This window comes from Oryx dammah, unplaced genomic scaffold (genome assembly GCF_014754425.2).
Source record: "Oryx dammah isolate SB20612 unplaced genomic scaffold, SCBI_Odam_1.1 HiC_scaffold_8, whole genome shotgun sequence".
NCBI classification, from domain to species: domain Eukaryota; kingdom Metazoa; phylum Chordata; class Mammalia; order Artiodactyla; family Bovidae; genus Oryx; species Oryx dammah.
The window spans coordinates 48,383,091-48,408,547 of record NW_024070192.1 but is presented as its reverse complement, the minus strand read 5'-3'; the positions used below and the strand labels follow the sequence as shown (position 1 = coordinate 48,408,547).

Here is a 25,457-nt window from a genome sequence, read left to right as displayed (position 1 = left end):
TGCACGTGTGCATGACTTTATTCAAATAAGCACTTAAAATATACAATTGTATACCTTGGTTTTCCCATTTTTTCATTTATAAAGATATACCTGTGATTACAAAAATCAGTGACCTAGGAATCTTTGGGCCTCTGACAGGCCTGAGCAGGCCACTAGCACCCCTCCTTCTCTGCACCCCTAGGCTAGTCCAAGGGGTTACTAATCAGAGAGGGACACAGAGGGGTTCTAGCCCTGTACACTTCCCCCCCATCCCAAGTCCTTCCTCTTATTTTGGAAACTTCTTAAGCACAGTCCAGTAGATTCTGATCTAAAGCACTTTTCTTACATCATGTCCCAAACTAGCTATTTTCCAGGACTTCCCTGGTGGTTCGGTGGTTAAGACTCTGAGATGCCACTGTAAGGGGCATGGGCTCAACCCCTGGCTGGGGAACTAAGATCCCACATGCTGCACAGCGTGGTGCCCCAAAATAATCTGCTTTAAAAAAAAAATTCTACAAAACTAGCCATTTTCTAAGGAAGAGTTGCAATTAATACATATTGCTTTTTTCTTGGCCATACCACGTGGATGGGTCCCCAACCAGGTATGGAACCATGCCCACGGCAGGGGAAGCACTGAGTGTTAACCACTGAACCGCCAAAGCCAGAAACCCTTCTTCGTTTTGACCTGTTCAGGCTGATGGTTTTATGGTTCCTCCTCCCCTTCCTCCCCTCTCCCACCTCCGCCCTTCCCCTGCATTCTCAGAGAGGATTCCTTTCCAAGTTCACACCAGCCATCATGCTGCTGGGCTGCTCTTTACCCTTTGATACATACTTCCCAGTTCTTCTGTTTGAAGCCTGTTGTGTTTGTATTAACTTGTTGCTGTTAGTCACTAAGTCGTGTCTGACTCTTCTGCAACCCTAAGCACTGTATCCTGCCAGGCTTCTCTGCCCATGGGATTTCCCAGGAAAGAATACTGGAGTGGGTAGCCATTTCCTTCTCCAGGGGAATCTTCTCAACCCAGGGATTGAACCCACATGTCCTGCATTGCCAGGAGGATTCTTTACCACTGAGCCACCTGGGAAACCTCGTGTTAACTTGTATGTCTCTGTATTACCTGGTGCCTATTAACAAAGCACCATGATCACAGTACACATTCAAAGAAATTGTTGACAATGCCACACCACTAAATGGGTAGCTGAGGGTAGCATAACTGACTTTTTATTAATAGAAGAAAACGAGGTAACCTTTACTTTTACATCAAAGTTGCTATTGGTCACCAGGTGGATGCAAACCAATGAGGGCCCAACCTGCAATTGTTGGTTCAACACTTGAATCCATCTCTCTAGACTTACAATCTTTTTAAAAAATATATATATATATTCTGAGAAATATTTATTTTCACTCATTTATCTGGCTGTGCTGGGTCTTAGTTACAGCACACAGGATCTTTTAGTTGTGGCATGTGAACTCTTAGTTTCAGCATGTGGGATCTAATTCCCTGACCAGGGATTGAAGCTGGGTCCCCTGTACTGGGAGCATGGAGTCTTAGTCACCAGAATACCAGGAAAGTTCCTAGACTCACAGTCTTTTATCTCAATGCTCCTTTGTCTCTTTATCTTTCTTTCCCTGCTCCTTCTTCCAACACTTTTCTTTTTCCTTTCCCTTTTTCTGTGTCATCCAATATTAAAAATGTCTCTTAATCTGCACCGCTAGGGAATTTGATTTCATGTCTATAGTACATGAGTTTCAGTCTCCAGAAGACTTTACACAGGCTGACCCTCTTTTACCTGCTGTACCTTGGTCTGTACTACCCACGCTGGTATTCTTGCCTGGAGAATTCTATGGTGAGCTTCAGTCCATGGGGTCACAGAGTTCGAGATGACTGAGCGACTAACACAACACACACACACTTTCACCAGACTCTTATGAATTCACGCCATCCAGTGGTTAAAGTTGCTAATGTCATCCTCTGAAAAAAGCAGTGTGTATAAATGATTATACAGCCTCAGATATGCAAATGATACCACTCTCACGGCAGAAAGTGAAGAAGACCTAAAGAGCCTCTTGATGAGGGTGAAAGAGGGGAGTGAAAAATCTGGCTTAAAACTGAACATTCAAAAAACTAAGATCATAGCATCCAGTCCCATCACTTCAATGCAAACAGAGGGGAAAAAGCAGAAACCGTGACAGATTTTATTTTCCTGGGCTCCAAAATCACTGCGGTGGGTGACTCCAGCCATGAAATCTTAAAAGTCGCTTGCTTCTTGGAAGAAAAGCTATGACAAACTTAGCATGTTAAAAAGCAGAGACATCACTTTGCTGACAAAGAACCATATAGTCAAAGCTATGATTTTTCTAGTAGTCATGTATGGATGTGAGAGTTAGTTCCACCTCCTCCCTAATTTGGAAATCTCAGACTTAAAAATTTTTGTCAATGGATGACTGTAGTCTCTTATTATTGCTCCTATGTGCATTTGTCTGCTTAACGGTGAGGTTGAGCATCTTTCTATACATTTACTTGCCCTCAGGTTTTCTCTTGCTTGCTTATAGCCTCTCCTTTTTCTTCTGTTGTGCTGATGCTTTTTTAATTGAGTCATAGAAGTCCTGTATTTCTGGCTGTATTTCGGGATACTAATCCTCTGTCTGTGAAACATGGTATAATCAAAGTATATTTCTAATATAAAACAATCCTCCATGCAGAGTTACACATATTAATAAACAAACACCTGTCAGGCTCTGGAGCTCTGGGAGTCCCACTGGCTCCAAGATTCTGTTTTCATTTTTACTTCTGCATTTAAAAAGCTACTGGTTTGCAGCAACGTGGATGGACCTAGAGATTGTCATCCTGCGTGAATTAAGTCAGACAGAGAAAGGGAAATATCATGTCACATGACATCCCTTATATGTAGAATCTAAAAAGAAATGAAACAAATGAACTTATTTACAAACCAGAAACAGGCTCACAGACTTAGAGAACAGACTTACAGTTACCAGGGGAAAGGACAGGAGGAAGGGATAGTTAGGAAGTTTGGGATGGAAGTGTACACATTGCTTTACTTAAAATGGATAACCAACAAGAACCTCGTGTATAGCACATGGAACTATGCTCAGTGTTATGCGGCAGCCTGGATGGCAGGAGAGTTTGGGAGAGATGGATATATGTATACGTATGGCTGAGTCCCTTTGCTGTCCACCTGAAACCATCACAACAGTGTTAACCAGCTATACTCCAATATAAAATAAATTTTTTAAATTAAAACAATGTTTAAAAAGCTATTGATGCTTATGTTTTGAAGTCCCACAAAACTGAACATATTCCTTGGAAGGACTTCAAGAATTCCCACCTTGAAGGACTCTGCTTTGCCAGCACATCCGTGACAAAATAAGACAGCTGGGTCGTCAGCCTGCCTCAACTCTATTCAGTTCTTTACAGCAGGCAGAGAAAAAAGCAGCTCTCAAAAAACTACTCGTATCTGCCATTGTCTTATTCTGAAATTAAACCAGCTAAGTAATACACAGGTTCAATTCCAGAGTGATTTATTCAGATATTGCTTTCCTAGGCATTTATAACGACTCCATGGTATTGAAAAGAAATGCAACCCGTAGCAATATCTAAACTCCTGGGCCTATTTCACACTAAAAAGCACTGAGCTCCCGAGTGAGCCATAAAGTGCCTTTGCCTAACGTTTTTATTTGCCTAAGCATGGAGAAGGTGAACTTTGACAGAACAGACAGCCTATGTGCCAAAGCAACATTACATTAGAGAATTCTCTCTGGTCTTCTCTCTGTTGTGAAATCACCACTGTTTACACTTTTAGCTCTCTTCTTCCGATCTAAAAGAAAACCACCTGTTTCTCACGGCTACACTTCCTATGAAATGACTCCAACGTGCTTGTTCTTCCTAGTGGATTAATTTTAAGCCTTTTACCTCTAACATGAGAGCTTCCCAGGTGGTTCTGGAGGTAAAGAATCCGCCTGATGATGCAGGAGACCCAAGAGACGCAGGTTCTATCCCTGGGTTGAGAAGATTCCTTGGAGTAGAAAATAGCACCCCACTCCAGTACTCTTCCCTGGAAAATTCCATGGGCAGAGGAGGCAGGCAGGCTACAGTCCATGGGGCCTCAAAGAGTCAGGTATGACTGACTGACTGAGCACATCTCTCACTGAAGATAATAATAATAGGTAACATACAATGCAGATTTACTATGTAAGAATTAAAGCTTGTCTTCTGCTAAAGTAACACTAGGGAACAGGTAGGCTAGGGAGCATCTCAAGGGTCTGAACGACCACAGCCTTCCCAAGGCTGCTCCCATGTGTCTCTTCAACTCTAACACAGGTCTCCACCCTGCAGCCAGAGTAAGCCATCCACAGTGCAAATTAGATCTTGTTGCTCTTTGGCCAAAAAACATCCAGGGACTTGCCACTGCTCTCAGGATGAAACTCCAAATCCTTAATACTGTTGACTGCCGATGTTAATCAACTAGGCCACAATAAGAAAGATTACATTTTAAGACTGTCAAGGCCGTCCATTGTCCAATCTGCCCCCTTGTCCAGTCTCATCTCTCCTCACTCATTCCTTTACTCCAGCTACAGCCACAGTAGACTCGCTGCCCTCTTCTTTCCCTTGGGGTCCCCACTGTCCCCTCTGCCTGGAACACTGTTTTCACTCATTCACCTCCCCTTCCCCTTCTTTACTATTTGCCTATTCAACACCTACTCAAATTTCAGATATTGGTTTGATTGCTCAGCTGCTAACTCGTGTCTGACTCTGCGACTCCATGGACTGCAGCATGCCAGGCTTCCCTGTCCTCCATTGTCTCCTGGAGTTTGCTCAAACTCATGTCCATTGAGTTGGTGATGCCATCCAACCATCTCATCCTCTGTTGCCCACTTCTCCTTCTGCCCTCAATCTTTCCAATGAGTTGGCTCTTCCCATCAGGTGGCCAAAGTACTGGATCTTCAGCTTCAGCATCAGTCCTTCCAATGAATATTCAGGGTTGATTTCCTTCAGGATTGACTGGTTGGATCTCCTTGCAGTCCAAGGGACTCTCAAGAGTCTTCTTCAACACTGCAGTTCAAAAGCATCAGTTCTTCGGTGCTCAGCCTTCTTTATGGTCCAACTCTCACATCCATACATGTCCACTGGAAAACCATAGCTTTGACTAGATGGACCTTTGTCGGCAAGGTGATGTCTCTGCTTTTTAATACGCTGTCTGGGTTTGTCATAGCTTTTCTGCCAAGGAGCAAGCATCTTTTAATTTCATGGATTGATAGAATCTCCTTAATAGAGCCCCCCTTGGGACTTCCCTAGTGGTCCAGTGGTTAGGACTCGACGTTTTCACTGCAGTGGCTCAGGTCGGGGTACTACTTGACAGAGCCCTGTCAATTTATATCTTCACTGATATTTCTCTTGGGTGGGTGACCTCTTATCTATTTCCTTATATTAGGGGGATTCACAAATTTTGCAATGCAGTCATAAAAAAAAAATAGAGCCCTCCTTGATCTCCCAAACTCCACCCGGTTCTCCTACTATCTGCCCCCTCTCCTGCTTTTTGGGGGGCTGTGCGGGCCATAGCTGTGGCATGCAGGATCTTTTCATTGCAGCGTGTGGGATCTAGCTTCCTGACCTGGGACTGAACGTGCCCCCTGCCCTGGGAGCACAGTCTTAGCCACTGAATCACCAGGGAAGTTCCCCATTTCCTTCATGGTATGCATCTGTTTGTAATGATGTATTTCTGTGGCATTTGATTGACACCTCTCTCACAGAAGCAAGCTATACTGAGGACCACGGCCAGGTCTGTTTTGCTTGTGTTTACCTTCTATCCTTAGGCCTACAGCTGTGTTTAACACTTAGAGGGGCTTAGTAAATATTAATAACTGCCCTTAATGGAAGAAGAGACATATGGAAATTGAATAGTTTCTCTTCCCTGAATCTCTTTATTTCAAGGATCCCAGATACTAGAAATTTAGAACCCAGATCTCCCCTGTGTCCTTTCTTCTATCACCGTGAGTCACTAGCCTGGCCTTAATCTCACTTAAACCTCTGAAGTAGCTACAATTATTACTTGCATTTTATAGAAAACTGATGATCTGAGACTTGCCCAAGGTCACAGAGCGTGTAAGTGGAGACAGCTGTGATTCCAATATAACTCATTGACCTTAATCTCTATGCTCTTAATCACAACACATAAGCCCTTTCGATTTATATCTTCATTGACATTTGTCTTGGGTGGCTGATCTCTTATCTATTTCCTTATATTAGGGGGACTATTCTTTATGAGTTGCAAACATTCTTTTCCATCTTCTATATATGTTTTGACATTGCTTTAAAGTGTTATGTCACTCTGCAGAAATTTTGAGTGTTGTGTGGTTAAATTATTAACCTCTCCTTTTATGCCTTCTACATTCTGGGTCATAGTTAGAAAGATTTCCCTTCCCTACAGTAAGGTTACAAAGGAATTTTCTCATATTTTCTTTTAGAGTTTTTAATTTTTATTTCAATATTTAATCCATTTGGAGTTTACCCTGTTGTGAGATAAACCTACATTTATTTTTACCCCAAATGGTTGTCCAATTGTCTATGCCATTTATTGAGTAGTCCATCTTTAGCATATACTAATTTCTGTATGTATTTTGGTTTACTTCTGGACTTTACTCTTCTACTAGTATGGGAGTCTATTCATATGCTGGAATAATTGGTACTGTTTCTTTTTGTTCCAGTGGGCACATTTTAACATTTATCTTTGACTTCTCTGTGGTACTTGGCATCATTGACTAATCCACTTTGATGTATTCTCAGTGCTATACTGTTAGATTACTGAGTAGGTGTATAAGCATGTACTTAGGGCACTAGCAGATCAAGGGCACTGAAATAAAGACAGTGAGGATACAATCAAAGAGGTCACCATAGAAAAATCAGAACTTTGCTGGACTTCTCTTACATCTCTTTTATAGCTTATAATATTTTAAATATTTTTTTATTTACTTATTAGCTGTGGCTGGTCTTAGTTGTGGCATTCGGGATTTTTATCTGTGTCCCGTGGGATCTAGTTCCCTGATCAGGGATCAAACGTGGGCCCCTGCATTGGGAGCATGGAGTCTTAGCCACTGGACCACCAGGGAAGTCCCTAAAGCTTATAAATCTATTTTTTACAGATTTATTTATTTAGGCCATGTCACGTGGCTTGCAGGATCTGTTTCCTGACCAGGGATTGAACTCTGGTTCATGGCAGTGAAAGCACTGCATCCTAACCACTGGGCCACCAGGGAACTCTCGATATTTTTATTTTAAATTACATGGGAAGCACTATATTTTCAGTTATTTAGAGCCTAAATGGTCTTTTTAAAATTATTAACTAATTAATTTGACTAGATTGGGTCTTAGTTGTGTCACGGGGGATATTTCATTGCAGGGCATGGAGTCTATAGTTGTGGCTTGGGCTTAGATGCCCTGAGGCATGTGGGGTCTAAGTTCCCTGACCAGGGATCAAATCCATGTCCCCTTCATTGCAAGATGGATTCTTAAACACTGGACCACCAGGGAAGCCCCTAGAGCCTAGAGGGTCTTAATGCTCTGCTGACTGCCTCCCACTCCTCATCTTTACTATCACTTCTCTCTCTTCAATTTACTTCTCCTTTTCTAGACTAAGGGCTCTTCCTCTGTGCCTTTCCTGTCGTTGTCTTTCAAGTTGCTACTCTTTGCCTTTCTTTTCTTTTTCTACTCAATGAGCTCAGACAATCTCATCCTCTCCCATGACTTCAAAATTCCCAGATTTGTGCTGATTTCCTAATCTGTGTCTCTGACCCAGATCTCTCCTTTAGCTTTTTATTTTTTATTTTCAGTTGCACTGGGTCTTCGTTCCTGGGCGTGGGTTTTCTCAAGCTGCAGAGAGCAGGGACTGCTTGTTAGCGGCAGTCTCAGACTTCTCATTGCAGTGGCTTCTCCCGTTGCGAAGCACCGGCTCTAGGCACAAGGCCTTCGGTAGTTGCAGCCTGTGGAATCTGGAGCACTGGCACAGTAGTTGTGGCACAAAGGCATAGTTGCTCTGAGGCTTGAGGGTTCTTTCCGGACCAGGGATTGAACCCATGTTCCCTGTACTGGGAGGATACTTAACCTCTGGACCACCAGGGAAGTCCTCTCTTTTAGCTTTTGAATCTGCCTACTGAACATCACCTGTACAGCCTGCAAACACCTCAAACTCAAAGTTTACAGAACAAACCTGCCCTTTCCCTCTTTGTGTCTGTTTGCCCCGTGGTCCCTCTCTTGGTGAGCAGTGCCTATCCACCCAGTTACCCGAGTTATACATTTGAGAATCATCTTTAATCCTACCAACTTACTCCTCCCCACCCCACACTATTGTTATTAACTATTACTATTTTAGACACAACACTCGACCTGTAGGATTTTAGTTTCCCAACCAGGAATCAAACTTGGGCCCATGGTAGCTGAGAGCACAAAGACCTAGCCACAAAAGCACCATGGAATTCCCCTCAATTACTTCTTTTATTTATTTATTTTTCTTTTTTTTTAATTTTTATTTTTTATTTTACTTTACAATTCTGTATTGGTTTTGCCATACATTGTCAATTACTTCTTAAACACCTTAAATCCATTTACTTTTCCTCATCCCCATTCCAACCATGTTAGTTCAAGCCCTCATCATCTCTTACTTGGACTTCTGAAATTCCTGGTCTTTCCTTTTGCCACCTTTTAGTCCACATCACTGCCAGAGAGGTAGATCTAAAACCAGATTAGTTATTACCACTCCCCAACTCAAAATACCCTACTGGCTCGCCACAGCCTCTGGAGTAACATCCGAAGCCTGCTCTGGTCTGACCCCTGAGTACCTTGCGGTTTCATGGTCAATGGCTCTCCTTTCTTGCTCTCTGTACTCCAGTCACACAGACCAAACTGATTGTGCTATCTCATGCTTCTTTGGATAATTTGATCGGTTTGGAATTTCCTTCCCATTCTTCTCTAAGACTTAACTCATCACTTCCCAGAGACCTACCCCTTAATTCTCCCTAGAATTGGCCGATCTCTTCTCGGAACCCTCAGTGTTAGCACATCACTGTTACAGCACATATTACCTTGTATTGTAACTATCTGCTGCCCATCTCTCCACTGGACACTGAGCTTCTTTTCGAGGGCAGAGCCTTGTTTTATTGTGTGTGTGTGTGTGTGTGCGTGTCCTTAGTCACTCAGTCACTCTTCTGCAACTCCAAGGACTGTAGTCTACCAGGCTCTTCTGTTCATGGGATTCTCCAGGCAAGAATACTGGAGTGGGTTGCCATGCCCTCCTCCAGGAGATCTTTCCCACCCAGGGATCGAACCTGCATCTCTTAAGTCTCGTGCATTGGCAGGTGGGTTCTTTACCACTAGCGCCACCTGGGAGGCCCGTATATGCATATGTATATATATATATATATATATATATATATATAATGCTTAAAATTTGTTGGCTAAGACTCTCTTCCTTAAATGGGCAGAAGAAAATCAGCTTCAACAGGTTCCAGTTCTTCCATTACTAACTAATCCCTCCCTCTTGAAGACTGACTTCTTCTCCCTTTGGATGTGTGTACATATTCCATATTTCTAAAGAGCCATTCTATTTCCTAAATTGAAAAAAAAAAAAACTTGACATATCTCTGCTGGGATGCATTACCTTCTCAGGTTGTATAAAGTCTAGAGGCTGGTAACAGAAGTCTGAACCTCTACTACGCTGCCTGCTTCCATTCTCTGAGCATCAATTTTGGCACCAGTAAAAATGGGAGTAACAACACCTCCCTTAAGAGATTTTTAAGGACTGAAATGAGAAAGTATATACAAAGAGCCTTGCACTGTGCATGTGCTAAGTCGTGTCTGACTCTTCATGACCCCATAGACTGTAGCCCATCAGGCTCCTCTGTTCATGGAATTTTCCAGGCAAGAATCCTGTTTCCTACTCCAGGGGATCTTCCTGATCCCGAGATTGAACTCGCATCTCTTGGGTCTCCTGCCTTGGCAGGCGGGTTCTTTACCACTAGTGCCACCTGAGAAGGCCACGAAGAACCTTGCAAAGTAGCTATTTTTAGTGTTAGGTCAGGAGACAATACTGCTGTGTCATTTTGAAGAGTATGTTTGTGTGTGTTTGAGTGCATGACTTAATAGTAAAGTGCTTCAGGGAAAACTGCTGTCCTTGGCATGATTATAGATTCCACAAAATTAATAAAGTGAGCAAACACTAAAAAACGTGTTTGGCTGCATAAAAACAACCGGTTAGACCATTTATGTAAAAGCTTAACATTTAAGGTTTAATTATCATGCAGCACAATAACAATTATATATATCATTAAATATGCATCAGATTAACCTTGTGAGTTTTATTCGATTACAGTAGTACTCTATAGAACATTTTTATAGTTAATTGCTTGTAATGCATGAGTCTATACACTATTTACATCAATTAAATGAGACAGAGCTCATGAGTGTGTCCTGCATTTGAGGTAAGCCTGATTATCTATCCTTGATTGCAACTATACATTTGCCCTATGACCTACAAGATAACGTATACCTTCTTTAGTTTTGTATAGTGAGGAAGATGCTAAAGAAGAAGGCAGCGAGACTTCCTTGGTGGTCCAGTGGTTAAGAATCCACCTGCCAACGCAGGGGACATGGGTTCGATCCTTGGTCCAGGAAGGTTCCACATGCCTCGGGGCAACTGAGCCCATGCACAGCGACTACGGAGCCTTCACTCTAGAGCCTGAGAGCCACAGCTACTCAGCCTAGGCCACACAACCACTGAAGCCCGCGAGCTCTAAAGCCCATGCTTTGCAACCAGAGAAGCCACCACAATGAGAAGACCGCACACTGCAACTAGAGAGAAGCCCTGCTCTCCACAACTAGAGAAAGCCTATTCAACAACGAAGACTCAATGCAGCCAAAATAAATGAATAATAACTTAAAAACAGGGCTCCCCTGATAGCTCAATTGGTAAAGAATCTGTCTGTAATGCAGGAGACCCTGGTTTGATTCCTGGGTTGGGAAGATCTGCTGAAGAAAGGATAGGCTACGCACTCTAGTATTCTTGGGCTTCCCTTGTGGCTCAGCTGGTAAAGACTCTGCCCGCAATGTGGGAGACCTGGGTTCGATCCCTAGGTTGGGAAGATCCCCTGGAGAAAGGAAAGGCTACCCACTCCAGTCAAACTCATTACCAAATTTTTTTTTTAAGAAAAAGAAGCATGCAGCAAAAGAAAATTCTGTTTAACTGCTCAGTGTTTAAGAAACCCACAGGTTTCCAGAAGATAGTTCTTGATTCAAATAACAAAAATATTCTAAAGCTGACGACTAGCCAACATAGCCTAAAATAACTTCTAAGCAAGTCCCAAGGTCATACTATGGAGCACTTTTGGAATTAAAATTAAAACCACAATTATAATTTATTTGACCCCCACCATGAACTAGGTACTATACATACACCATCATATCCTCATAAGAGTCTTATAAATTAGGTATTATTTTCATTTTATGTATGAGGAGAAAAGATGCACAAAAAGGTAATAATTTGCCTAAATGCTTGAAGGTTGTCAAGGGTGGAACAGGATTCAAATTCCGGAAAGGCTTCTTTCCTGAAGCCTTCTTTCAAACTACATACCTTTTCTTTTTTTTTTTTTTCATACCTTTTCAATTATATTAATTGGTTTCTAACAATTCATGTTTCAAACATTTACTTGTTGGTTGCAAGAGTTGGTTGCCTGTCATCAAATTACACAGAACACTTTAGGAGTCTGGAAAGCCAAAAGGTGGAGGCCTTGTCCATCAGGCTGAAAGGCATGCAGCTAGGCTGCCTAGTAGGCCTTTAAAATTTTCCAGGTAAACAGGAGTCATTCAGCAATAAGACATTTCTGGTTCACCTAGCTTTTTAGATCCTACCCCAGACCTGCTGTTCCAAGAGACAGACATCCTATGCGTTGCAGAGATCAAAAAGAAGACAGGGAGGGAACTGCCTGCCAGTCCAATGGTTAGGACTCGGCGCTCTCACTGCCAGGGCCCGGGTTCCATCCCTGACAGGAGAACTAAGATCCCACAAGCTACACAGTGAGGCCAAAAACTAAAATGTCAGTGAGGTGAGGAAGAGGCAGAAGAGATGGGTAGCAAAGAGCTAGATTCATGAAAATCAGGCTTAATGGCCCTGGGATTATGAAAATCCTAAAACTTGCCAACTTTTTAGCTTGAATAGCCAGAGGGAGTTTATTAGTTACATTTGGACAGATCTGATTTTAATTCTGGCTGTACTACCTAGGAACTGAAGGACTTAGGGTAAGAGGTTTCACCTCTCTGTGCCTCATTTATCCTTATCTGAAGAATAGGTTGTAGTGGGGTCCTTTAGCAGAACTTGTCCGCTTCTTCTTCACCTTTGAGATCTCTGCATGAGTGCTAAGCCACTTCAGTTGTGTCCGACTCTGTGTGACCCTATGGACTGTAGCCCACCAGGCTCCTCTGTCCATGGGATTCTCCAGGCAAGAATACTGGAGTGGGTTTGCCACATTCTTCTCCAGGGGATCTTCTCAACCCAGGGATCAAAACAATGTCTCTTATGTCTCCTGCATTGGGAGGTGGGTTCTTTACCACTAGCACCGCCTGGAAACTTTAGGGTGTCCTTACTTATGCAGAAGCACCCCAGATACACCGCTGTGTAGAGAAACAACTGTATGCAGACCTTACATTTCTTTAAGTAGATTAGCAAAAGTACTTCAATCCTTCCTTGGCAGAATGGTCATGGTTGAGGGTGATCAAGTAAGAAGAGCAGTCTAGCAAATGAATCTAAATCAGGGACACAAGGAATACACTGGCGGTGGTGAAGTGGGGGTAGGGAGGAAAAGAATAAGAGTGGGAGTTTGGGATTAGCAGATGCAAATTAGTATATATAGGATGGATAAATTAACAAGGTCCTTCTGTATAGCAGAGAGAACTATATTCAATACTCTGATAAAATGTAATAGAAAAGAATATGAAAAAGAATGTATGTATGTATATATATGTGTAACGGAGTCACCTTGCTGTACAGCAGTAATTAACACAACACTGTAATTCAACCATACTTCAATAAAAGTAAAATTTTTTAAAATAAGGGACTTCCCGGTGGTCCAATGGTTAAGAATCTGCCTGTCAAGGCAAGGGACACAGGTTCAATCCCTGGTCCTGCAAGATCCCACATGCCACGAAACAACTGAGCCCGTGTGCCGCAACTATTGACGCCCTTGAGCCCTAGAGCGTGTGCTCGGCAACCACAGAGGTGGGAAGCCTTCTTCTCGAGGCAACTACAGAAAATCCACCCAAAGTAACCAAGACCCAGCGTGGCCAAAAATAAATAAATAATTTAAAAACTAATTAATTTTAAAAAAGAAAAAGCAATCTAGGAACCTCCTAGAAGGAATACTCTTATTCCCTAACTCCTTTGACTAGGGTGGCCACAAAAGGAGAAAGATATGGAGGGATGGAGCAAATGAAAACAAGAGGATCGAAACGCTCCTGAATGGAAGAGGCAGCAACAGAGGCCGAAGAAGCTGGACCAGCCCTGAGCTGGGCCGTGGTGGAGTCAGTTTTTTGTTGTTGTTGTTCAGTTGTTAAGTCGTGTCCAACTCTTTGTGACCCCATGGACTGCAGCACTCTAGGCTCCTAGTGTGTGAACTCAAGAGCTGAGCCCTAAGGAGCTGCAATCCCTGGGCTCAGGCCTTTGGTGGAGTGGAGCCCTGTCTACTGACTGCATCACAGGAAACCCCTTGCCTTTAAGAGACCTTGTATTTGGCACAGAGCTCTGTTCCCGGAACTAAATCTCTGGCTAATTCACATTGACTGGCATTATCTGAGTTTAAAGGGAAGAAAGTTGAAATGGGGAAAGCATGGCTAGATTTTTAGATGTTCTGTTTTTATCTGTTTGTATACCACACTACAAACAGCCACCTTAGATACAGGAAAAATAAATAAAAGAGGGGATCAAGTTTCTAGTCTTTCAGTGCTCAGGACATAGTAACTAGAAATGACTATCATTTTCATAGGGAGGAAGGCTCAGAAACTGCACTTCGGATTCTAACCACTGCGATTAAGCAGTGGGAGAGGAGTTTTGGGCAGATTTTGGACTCAATCGATGGTAGCCACATTACAGAGCCTGATGGGAGGAAAGAATTTTCCTTGTTGGGATTTGAGTTCAAAAGTCAACCTCCTCAGTTAGTCAAGAATGGAAGGGCTTGGAGAAGGTGCTATTAGTCTGTCCTGAAGGTCACTCTTTAAAAATATTAGTTCAACAGGGACAGGTGTTAATATTATTAATGTAACTTTCTGTCTTCAAGAGGACAAGAGTTGTTTTTTTCAGGTTCCTTGACAGACAACGCTTAGTGAGGGAGCAGCAAGGTCCTAGCACAGGTTAAACACAGGGTGCACTGGAAGCATGTAAGAGGGGTACTAGATCCAGACTTGGGGAGATCAGAAGAGATGTACCTGACGAAATGAAGTCTAAGTTGAAGTGAAGGTACCTTAGCAAAGGAAACTTGGAAGTAGTGCCTAGGGGCAAAAGGAGGTACTTCTACCTGGTGGGAGAATGAAGAGTAAGATGGGGGCAATAATGACAAAGAAAGAGAAAGACATTGGACCCTGAAGGGCCTTCTTCAAAGAGTGACCATATAATTTACTGTACACTTCTAAGAGTGTACAGACACTTCTAAGAGTGAAATGCAACCTCACTAATTATATGGGGATAATAGGTATAAACCAGGACTGTTCTGAGCAAATTGGGACTTATCACCCTACTCAGAAGTCATGTTCAGGTATGTGGCCCTCTGGTGAAAGCATAAACTGGACATCACCTCTTTTTACCTTACACAATCTTTCTTTTACCTGAGGACTTCATGCATGCCTTTGCTTTTACCCGCTCATTTTGCAAATATTTGTCCAGGAGGTTCTTCTGGGTACTGAGGTTACAAAGAAAACCTACATCCAAAGAAACAGTTCTAATACAGTTAAAACCGTTTTAGCCCTGGTCTCTCCTCTTAGCTTCAAACTTTTATGTCATTTCCATATGCAGGCTGCAAAGCAGATCTGAAACAGAATCTTTCATTTCTCCTCCAAATTTGTGTTCCTCATGTTATAACTTATACCACTGCAATGCTGAAGGCAGAAACTGAGAAAAACACTGCTTTCATCACTGTTATCCTTCCCCTCACTATGCATTTTTAATTTCTCCACATCTTTCTTAAGCACAATGACTAAAGTGGGGCTTAGAATTCTAATGAAGGCCTAACATCAATTGAAGAGGAAGGGTAATTTCCAGGTGCTTGAATGCTATGTTGCTAATGAATAGATCCCTGCATCATGTAGGACTGTTTTTCAACAGTACAACACTGATGAGTCATATTAGTTTGTTGACATTGATGACGTCCAGATCTGGATGTACGCCCTAGCCAGTATCAAAAACTTTCAGTTTAGGAGAAAAAAACATGAAGATAAGTCCTAAAGGTTTGACGCCAGTTTCCGTTTGTGGAGGTGAGAGCGGTTGTAAAGGTGTAGGTGAAACACCAGTACACTGTTAAAAATGGATGATTGAAAGGGCAATTTTAATGCTTCTATTATCTATTCTCCACACAACTGCCAGTGATTCTTTTTAAAACAAATCTGATAAACAATCCGCCTGCAATGCAGGAGACCTGGATTCAATCCCATGGTTGGGAAGACCCCCTGGAGAAGGGAAAGGCTACCCACTGCAGTATTCTTGGCCTAGAGAATCCCGTGGACTGCACAGTCCATGGGGTTGCAAAGAGTCAGACAGGACTGAGCAACTTTCACTTTCACTAATTCAAGGCTCCAGTTAAAACAAATCTGATGATTCCTTTGTTCTCAACACTTCGGTGATATTCTGTCACATTCTAATAAAATCCAAAGTCCAATGTGGCTTACCAGATACATGATCTGGCTTCTGCCTATTTCCCAACTTCTTTCTCTAATTTCTAGTTTCTTCTCCAAGGTGCCAAGCCATCAGGGCTATTTTAATTGCCATTTCTTTTCTCCTAGAACAGTTTCTCTCTAGAAATCCACACAGCTACCTCCCTCATTAATGATTAGATTTCAGCTTATGATGTAGAGGCCTTCCTTGTCTGCCTCATCTAATATAGCCTCACCCCATCACTCTTATCCCTTTGTCTTGATTTTTTAAAAAACCTGCCACATTTTCGGGCATTAGCTATTACATAGTAATATAGTTTATGTATTGCTTATTGTCAATCTCCCCCATTATTATATGAGGCAGAAACTTTTATTCACTGCTGAATTCCCAGCATGTACAACAGTGTCTTCTCATTAAATATTTGATTAATGAATGAATAAACAGATTTTCAGGATACAACATATAAAACTATTCTATATTTATTGACATGAAGCATAAAAAATATCTAAAAGAGTGTATAGCAAAATGTTAAATTACATGGGGGGAGCTGGTTTTCACATTATTTTTGCTCATGCAAATATTCTTTTTTTTTTTAGAACGAACTTGTATGACTCAGATACTAAAAAAAAAAGAATAAAGAGGCCACGCTGGCAGAAAAGTGTAAATGAATTCTATAAGAGGTTGGGTAAATTTATGAATGAAAGACTTAAACAGATGTAGTAGCATAATGGTTAAGTTCAGCAACTGTGTGAACCCCCTTTCATACGTAATCTAGCATGTAATCCCAAATTATTCACAAGGCAGCGTCTAAAGGTTTTCACCTGGAAAATGGGGATGGTAACAATGAGTGTCTACCCCACAAGGTTGTTTCTGAATATTAAATGAGACCATGTTTGCAGCCTCCTTTGTACAATACCTGGCATGCAGTAAATACCCAACAAATGGCAGCTATTACAATAATTAGTAGTAGTAACAAGAGATGTCGGGACATACCTAGCCCTCAAGATTGACATCAGAGTGGACCACCACATCCTCTCATCATTGCGCCTCAATCTGGGCCCCTGAAGCCCAAAGAGGGGATGGTTCTTTCCAAAGATGATAGTTTCGACGTTCCAGGAGCATCTGAATCAAACGTACCCCCCCCTTAAACCATTCAGGCAGTCTGATTAATCCACGAGCGGCACTGCAAGACCCGGCTTCGAGAGGCCACTCCCGCTCGCCGTCCTTGGGCCCAGGCGCTTAGCCTCGATCTCCTTCGAGGCGGTAACAAGGGTGGGAGTGGGAATGTCAGAAAACACAAAAGCGGGGCAGTACTGGCCCGCTCCGGCTCAGCGCACTCTGGAGCGGATAAAACGGCGGCACCAGGCACCAGCCAGCCTACGGCGACCAGCAACACGCCCTCAGGAAAAACGTAATTGCTGGTCCCACTCAAAACTCGGGCAGGCGGCTCAGAGTCCCAGCCTCTCAGGCCTCTCTGCAAGAGGCGGGCGGCGGCCGCGCGGCGAGAACCCCGGACGGGGGCCGAGCCAGGGGCGGCGGCAGGCGCGCCACCCGCGACGGGGCTTCGACGGCCGGGGCGGGGACTGGGCGGAGGAGGCGCGCGCGCGGCCCGCTCGCGCCTGCGCCGCCCGCAGGGAGCGCGCACGCAAGCTCGGGCGCGCGCGCGCGCGGCTGGCGTTTCCCCGGCGCGGAGGAGGGGGAGCTCGCTGAGGTGAGGCACGAGGCGCGGCGGGCCGGTTGTCGGCGGGCCGGTTGTCTGCGGGCCGTGAGCCCCACTCGCGGGACGAGGTGGGAGGCGGGGGACCGCGAGGGGCGGCCAGGTTGCGGGCGGGCTGCGGGCCCCGGCGGCGTCAGGGGCGAGAGGGGCAGGCGGGCGGGCGTGAGGCGCGGGCCTCGCCGCACGGTGGGGGAGGGCGAGGCGGGCGGGGACTGAGCCCTGGGCCCGCGCCTCGCCCCCTGAACGGCCCGCTGGGTCCCCGCCTCGGCCTTCCTGTCGCTGCCGTGGTGGAGCGCGAAATCCCGTCGTTAACAAAGGGCTGACGCGACCCCTTGTTTTCAGATAGGCCTTCCAAGTAGATATTTCGTATCTATAGAGCTGAGGTTGTCTGAGTCTCCAGTAAAATGACGCCCAAGATCACATAATTAATGAGGGACCAAGCGAGGCCTCGAATCTTGTCTGCGAATCTCTTCCAAGCCTGCCCCTGTCCTGTGCACCACACCGAAGAGGAAAGGCTCTTCACGCCCCTTTTCTCCTCCTCCCAGTAACTTCTTGGACTTTGGCAAATGTTAACTTGGAGGTAGCAGCCACCCTTTCGTGAATGTTAGCGTCAGAAATGTCTCCAGTGAGAAGAACGGAGTGGAGAAAGAAGTTGTGCTTAGAACATGGAGCATTTATGAGGCTACGTACATCGTTTAGTTGACTATTAATCTCTGCTGAAGGGACGCTGCTGTTCACTAACTGTAAAACATTGTGCAAATAATCTTTCAGGGCTTCTTTCCCTCCTTGAAAAAGCTCCATGCCTCAGAAGATTGTAAGGATTCACAGATAATCCGCATACAGTGGTGCCACAGTGTCTAGCTTATGAGAAAACTTCAATAAATGTTCGCTATTTGTGGCCCAGATGGTAAAGAATCTACCTGCAATGCAGGAGACCTGAGTTCAGTCCCTGGGTGGGGAAGGTCCCGTGGAGAAGGGAATGGCGACCCACTCCAGTATTCCTGCCTGGAAAATCCTATGGACAGAGGAACCCAGTAGGTTATAGGCCATGGGGTCGCAGAGTCGGACATGACTGAGCAACTAACACAATATTTTGTTACTGAGTGCATAATCCCTCTTACTGAACTCGTGTTTCTTCAAACTCATTTTTCGGGTCTAGAGCAGAGGGAGAACCACTCCGACTCATCCTGAAAAAGACAAGTTCATTGACAGTGTTATCTGAGCGTTGTATACACTTGCTGCTACTGCTAAGTCACTTCAGTCGTGTTCGACTCTGTGCGACCCCATAGACGGCAGCCCACCAGGCTCCCCCGTCCCTAGGATTCTCCAGGTGAGAACACTGGAGTGGGTTGCCATTTCCTTCTACAATGCATGAAAGTGAAAGTGAAGTCGCTCAGCTGTGTCCGACCCTCAGCGACCCCATGGACTGCAGCCCTCCAGGCTCCTCCATCCATGGGATCCTCCAGGCAAGAGTACTGGAGTGGGGTGCCAACACCTGATGACTTATTCCAAGCTAAAACTGTCAGGTGAAAAAAGTCACTGTCAGAGAACTAAAGGTAACCTTTTTGTAGAACTAATATTTATTTGTCTATTGTTCTTGTTTAGTTACTAAGTCATTGGCAGACTTGAACCTATATCTCTGTCATTAGGAGGCAGATTCTTAACCATTGAGCCACCTGGGAAGCCCTCATTTGTCCATTACATTTGTGTTTATTGAATTCTTTCTGCTTGGCACTATGTACCAAGTACTTTAAGACATACAAATTTGTATTTGATGTGGTCCCTGCTTTCTTTAGTTTAGAAGTGGGAAAAATACGCATTCAGAAGTAATTCTCACGAAGGAGAATGTAAACAATGCCGAAGAAAAGACAGAGAGAGAAAAGGCTATGGGAGATTAGAAAGGGGGGATTTTTTTTTTTTTTGCCTAGTGTGAAATAGGAGTTCATTTATGTCTTCAAAAAGATGACTTGGTATATTGTACATACCTACTTCCCTAGGGGTCCAATGGCTAAGACTCTGCACTCCCAATACAGGGAGCCCAGGTTTGATCCCTAGTCAGGGACCTAGATCCTGCAGGCCTCAACTAAGACCTAACACAATCAAATAAATAAATACAGGAAAAAAAAATTCGTTCAAATAATAAATTAGTGAACAAAATGTATGTTGTGATAGGATTCCTAAGTTTTCTAGTAATAGAAGTTCATTCAGATTAAAGTATTATTGGAAAGATAGAGAAATGAGGAGGAAAAAAAAGCTTAAACAGTTGGGCCACCCTTGGGGATGGGAACTTCGAAGGGCCAGATCTCATGGACCAGATTCTTTGGCTAGTGAATGACTGAGCTCCAACTACCCTCTGTCCTTGTGTATCTTACTCAATATTCAGGTTTCTGTAAGACCAGATTGGATTGCTTTAGCTGCTGTAGAGGTGGAAGATAGAGTATTGTGATTCACAATCCCACCAAAGCATTAGGAGATGTGGGAGAGTTAGTTTTCCAAAGGATGGAAGGCTAAGGAGAGAAGTGATGCCAGGCAGAGAAAATCAGTTGTTTATTAGAACTGTGTAGCCTTTATAGCAGAGAAGGCAATGGCAACCCACTCCAGTACTCTTGCCTGGAAAATCCCATGGACGGAGGAGCCTGGTAGGCTGCAGTCCATGGGGTCGCTAAGAGTCGGGCAACTGAGTGGCTTCACTTTCACTTTTCACTTTCATGCATTGAAGAAGGAAATGGCAACCCACTCCAGTGTTCTTGCCTGGAGAATCCCAGGGATGGGGGAGCCTGGTAGGCTGCCATCTATGGGGTCACACAGAGTCGGACCCGACTGAAGCGACTTAGCAGCAGCAGTAGCTTTTATAGAGGACTTAGTATGGGCCAGGCACTATGGTATATTATTTATGTGGCTTTTGATGTTTAACCCTTAACAGCTCTAGGAAGTAGGTATGATTGTAGCATATCCATTTTACAGAGGAGGAAACGAGCTTATAGAGATAAAATAATTTGCTTAGCCTTAACAAAACTAGGATGTGGTACATTGAGTACATTACATTATTTTCTCTTTATCTTGTCCCTTTGAATTATTTCCTTATCCAGGTGCCACTTCTGTTTGTTCACAGGGAGCAGTCATCAGCTTTGGTGTGTTATCTGTTGGCAGGTTCTGAAATCTCCTTGAAGCAACTCAGATTAAAGAAGATCAAAGCAACAGAGTCTTTGCCAACTGGGGAATGGACCGATTAGGTTCCTTTAGCAGTAAGTACTGTGGGAACAAGTCCCAGGTTAATATTCATAGTAAACTAAAGTGGAAGTTGATCAAAGAAGAAAAATAAGTACTTTGAAGTTAAAACCATGTGAATCTGATCCTAAAAGAATAAGAATATCAAATCAAAATAAAATCAATCAACTACTGATTGCCCACTGAACACTTGACACAAACGTATCACCCTAGGTCTTATAAGAAAACTAAGCTCAAATGGATGATGCATAGTATGATTAACCCATAGTTCAGCTGAAAAAAGCAGTTGGAATTTAGCTTTAGAATCAGTAACATATTTCAGGTGCCTTGGTAAGAAATAATGTCAGTGGTGGAATAAAGGAAATGCTCCTGCCCTCTGTTTTTAGCAGAATTTGTATTCTCAGAGTAAGCTACAGTGTAATAACAGTGCAGAGAAGTATGGAGTATGTGTGAAATAAATTCAGGCAGCCATAACTGTGGAGGAAAAAATTAGTACTTTTTCTCTGATTCTGAAGATAAGATATTTGGCAGAAATAGAAATCCACTGTTAGATGTTAGTAGCGTCCCAATGAGACGAATTGGAAAGGCACATTTGGAGTGTAGACTGTTCAGCGATTTCTTAAGGGGAAATCTAATTTGCTCACTCATCACACTCCCTATATAAATTTAGGACAGAATGGAGTTTTCAAGCACATCTAGTTTAAATCTTATTTTATATACAAAGAAAACCTAAATGAATTATCCCCATGCTGGGAGTGTAAACTTGAAACCAGTCTACCTTTTAAAAATAATTTTTAAAATTTAAAAATAATTTATAAACTAAACTTTAAAAATCTCATTTGGAAATAATTTCAAACTCATAAGAAAGTTGGAAGGATAGTACAAAGAATCCCCATACACCTTGTGTAAACCTTTTACCTTATTTGCATATATTATCTCTATAAATACACACATTTGCTTACGTAAGTATGTATATATAAGTAGACATACTCCCATTTTTTTCCCCAGAATCATTTGAGGCTAAGGGACATTCGTCATGGCCTTTACCCTCAAGTAGTTTAGTGTTTATTTCCTGAGACTAGAGATATTCTTTTCTAACCTCAGTAGAGTTACCAACTTTTGTAAGATAATGTTGATAAAATATTTTTCTCTAACCCACCATCTGTATTCCAGTTTTGTCATCTGACTCAGTAATGTCCTTTTTGGTGTTTTCTTCCTTCTTTCCCGTACAGGATACAGTCAGAGGTCATGTCTTGCGTTAAGTTTTAACTCCTTTAAACTGAAACATTTTCACAGCCTTTGTCTTTAGTGACTGACACTTTTGGGGAATCAGGCCTTTTCCTCCCTTTTTAAAAATAGAGGTGTCTCATTTTGGGTTTGTCTGGTCTTGCTCTGTTCCTCATTAGTGATATTAATTTTGAAAACCCAGTCAAGGTGTGCATTTAAGTTCTTCACCATAAAATATTTTTTTCTCTTATGTATAATAAGCAACTCGTAAGGAGACACTTTCTCAGACCATAAAATATTTTGTTCCTCGCCAGAATTTCTCCCTAGTTAGCATCCATTGATGATTTTTGCATTTACTATGATGCTTACAAAATGATTTTTCCCCAGACCCCAGCACTCCAGCACTATCTATTTATTAGTTAGCATTTTATTGTAGTCAAGAGACTTGTTGTTTCACTTATTTATTTAAGTATGGATGCATGAATTGCTGTTTCAATGATTTATAATTCATTATCATACTTAGTTATTTTGATTCTCAGATTGTCCTAATTTGACTGCTTTGAGAATCCCTTCAAGATGTCTCTTGCAGCCTTGTGACTTTCCCCCACCCTCCATCACTTTGTTGAGCATCTCCTTACTTTTTGGTATGGCTACACGTTCCAGGTGTATCTTACCTCCTATCACCCAGCTCTGAAATTAACCACTTCTCTGAGGAGTCCTTGCTCCTTTTAGAGAGAAATGACATTAGAAACCAAGATCTGGTCATTGCTTATTGCTGCTAGAGTGTGTTGGCATCTTGGCTTTTTTGGCCCACAGAGCTCAGAAATATATGTGTGTATATGCTATAAACATATATGCCAATATATATATTCACATATACATGTATATACTTATAGATAACACTTCTTAAGAAATCATGAGTTCACATTGATACTTCCAGTTTATCTTTATAGGTTTTTTCCTTATTTTGTGTCCTGTCATCAGTGAAAACCCTGGCTCCCAAAACATCAGCACATTTGCTCAATCTTTTAATACATCCAAAATTGTTTCAGAATTGCTTTGTGAGTACCACTACATAAAGCAGAGCTACTTCAACAAATTCAGGATTTGTTTACAGTTCTCTGCATCACCCAATACTAAAGGTCTGTTGTTAAATATTCATAAATTACTTGGATTGGTTCTTTTTTTTCCCCTTTTCATTGTGGTTACAGTATTCTTTTGAAACACTTTTGGGTTTATCTGTTCGTTCTGCTTTCAGTTTTTCCTTCCCATATTTACTGATTTAATTTTTTAATTTGTAGAACGTAAATATATTTCCAAAAGTCAAAACTATGGAGATTTTATATATAATTGTTACTCCTTACGTCTTTTCCACTCCATTCCATTCCCTCATTCAGCCCTTCATAGGTTTCCAGCTTCACTGTTTTCTAGTTTACCTGTCCTTTATTTCTTTTCACAAAGACAACTATAGGCATGTATATATATATTTTTAATTGGAAGATAATTGCTTTACAATGTAGTGTTGGTTTCTGCCATACATCAGCATGAATTAGCCATAGGTATACATATGTCCCCTCCCTCTTGAACCTTCCTCCCACCCCATCACACCCCTCTAGGTTGTCACAGAGCACCAGTTTGAGCTTGCTGTGTTGTATAGGAACTCCCATTAGCTATCTGTTTTACATGTGGTAATGTATATATTTCAGTACTACATTCTCAATTCATCCCATCCTCTCCTGCATCCATAAGTCTGTTGTCTATGTCTGAGTCTCTATTCTTGCCCTGCAAATAGGTTCATCGGTACCATTTTTCTAGATTCCATGTATATGCATTAATATACAATATTTGTTTTTCCATTTCTGACTTACTTCACTGTTTGTAATAGGCTCTTAGTTTCATCTGCCTCACTAGAACTGACTCAAATTTGTTCCTTTTTATGGCCGAGTAATATTCCATTGTATATATATGTACCACAACTTCTTTATCCATTCATCTGTCCATGGACATATGGGTTGCTTCCATGTCCTGTCTGTTGTAAATAGTGCTTCAGTAAGCATTGAGGTTCATGAAATGAATATATTTTTGTTTTTCCTAATTTCTTACTGAAAAGGTAACATACTATGTATCTTTGCACCTTTTTTTTTTCTTCCCCATTTAATAATATCTCCTGGAAATACTATATTACTTTATGGAGTTTTGTTTTTTTTTAATAGTTGCATTCTACTCCATTATGTGGATATACCATAATTTGATCAACTTCTGTCCAGTGCTTGGACATCAATATACTTTTTTGCAGTTACAGTTAATATTCTAATGCATAACCTTGTATTATTAGAGGTGTATATTCAGGTAAATTTTTAGAAGTGGAATTCCTGTGTCCAAAAATAAATGGATATTTAGATACTGCTAAATTCCCTTATATAGGAGTTGTGCCATTTTGCATTTCCATAAGCAATACATGAAGATGCCTATTTCCCCACAGCTTGTTGAGAAACTATATTATCAAGCTTTTGAATTTTTGCCAGTCTGATGGGTGAGAACTTTCTGTAGATTGCTCTTCTTATGAGTGAAGTTGAATGTCTTTTCATGTTTAAGGTCCATATTCATCTTTCTTTTTCTTAATTATGTCTTCATGACTCACAATAGGATTTTTGGTTCTTTTTTTTTTCCTCTCAGTTTTTTTTTAATTAATTATTTTGGCTGAGCTGGGTCTTTGTTGCTTTTCTTAGGCTTTCTCTATCTGCAGCAAGTGGAGGCTACTCTTTGTTGTGGTGTGCAGACTTCTCATTGCCATGGTTTTGTTGAAGAGCACAGGCTCTGGAAGTACATGGGTTTCCAGTAGTTGCAGCACGTGGGCCCAGTAGTTGTGGCACATGGAATCTTCCTGGCCTAGGGATCGAACCCTTGGCCTCTGCATTGGCAGGCAGATTCTTACCAACTGTGCCACCTGGGAAGTTCCTTTCTCTCAGTTTTTAAAGGTTCTTTCTATGTTAAGAACGTTAGCCCTTTGTCTATGATATGTTTACAAATATTTTCTTCTAGTTTATTGTTTCTATATTATGTTTATTTCTATATTATGTTTATAGTTTCTATATTATGATTTTTTTTTGCCAAAAAGATTTTTGTTTATTTTGTCTATGTAGTCAAATTTATTACTCTTTTATTGCCTCTGGATTTTGAATGATTGTTAAAAAAACGTCTTTCCCTCCTCCTAGGTTACAGAAAAGTTCTAGATCCTTTGTGAGGGATAGTTTGGCTATATGTATCAGAAACCTTCTGCATACTCAACAGCTGTAGATATAAGAAATAGAAATCCTGAGGAACAAAATGTGAAATGTTATATATTAGGTTGGTGCAAACATAATTGCAGTTTTGGACCGTGAATTTTAAA

General features: G+C 42.1%; 1 protein-coding gene and 1 long non-coding RNA gene across 4 annotated transcripts in view; one reads left to right on the top strand and one right to left on the bottom strand.

Annotated features, from left to right (window-relative positions):
• The window catches only part of LOC120866405, a 38,434-nt gene extending 21,033 nt beyond the window's left edge, over window positions 1–17,401 (bottom strand). The window contains exon 1 of the long non-coding RNA XR_005721651.1: window positions 16,888–17,401. This is a non-coding gene — a long non-coding RNA (uncharacterized LOC120866405). The remainder of the gene's footprint in view (window positions 1–16,887) is intronic.
• A 132-nt stretch (window positions 17,402–17,533) lies between these two features.
• TADA2A (transcriptional adaptor 2A) overlaps window positions 17,534–25,457 on the top strand; it is a 45,913-nt gene continuing 37,989 nt past the window's right edge. The window contains exons 1-2 of one of the 3 annotated variants that reach the window (XM_040244109.1): window positions 17,534–17,605; window positions 20,724–20,856. In XM_040244109.1, coding sequence (XP_040100043.1) covers window positions 20,832–20,856 — 25 coding nt within the window. In that variant the 5' untranslated portion in view covers window positions 17,534–17,605; window positions 20,724–20,831. Of the gene's footprint in view, window positions 17,683–20,700; window positions 20,857–25,457 lie in introns of all 3 variants that reach the window. The other 2 variants (XM_040244108.1, XM_040244110.1) reach the window with 2 other exon arrangements.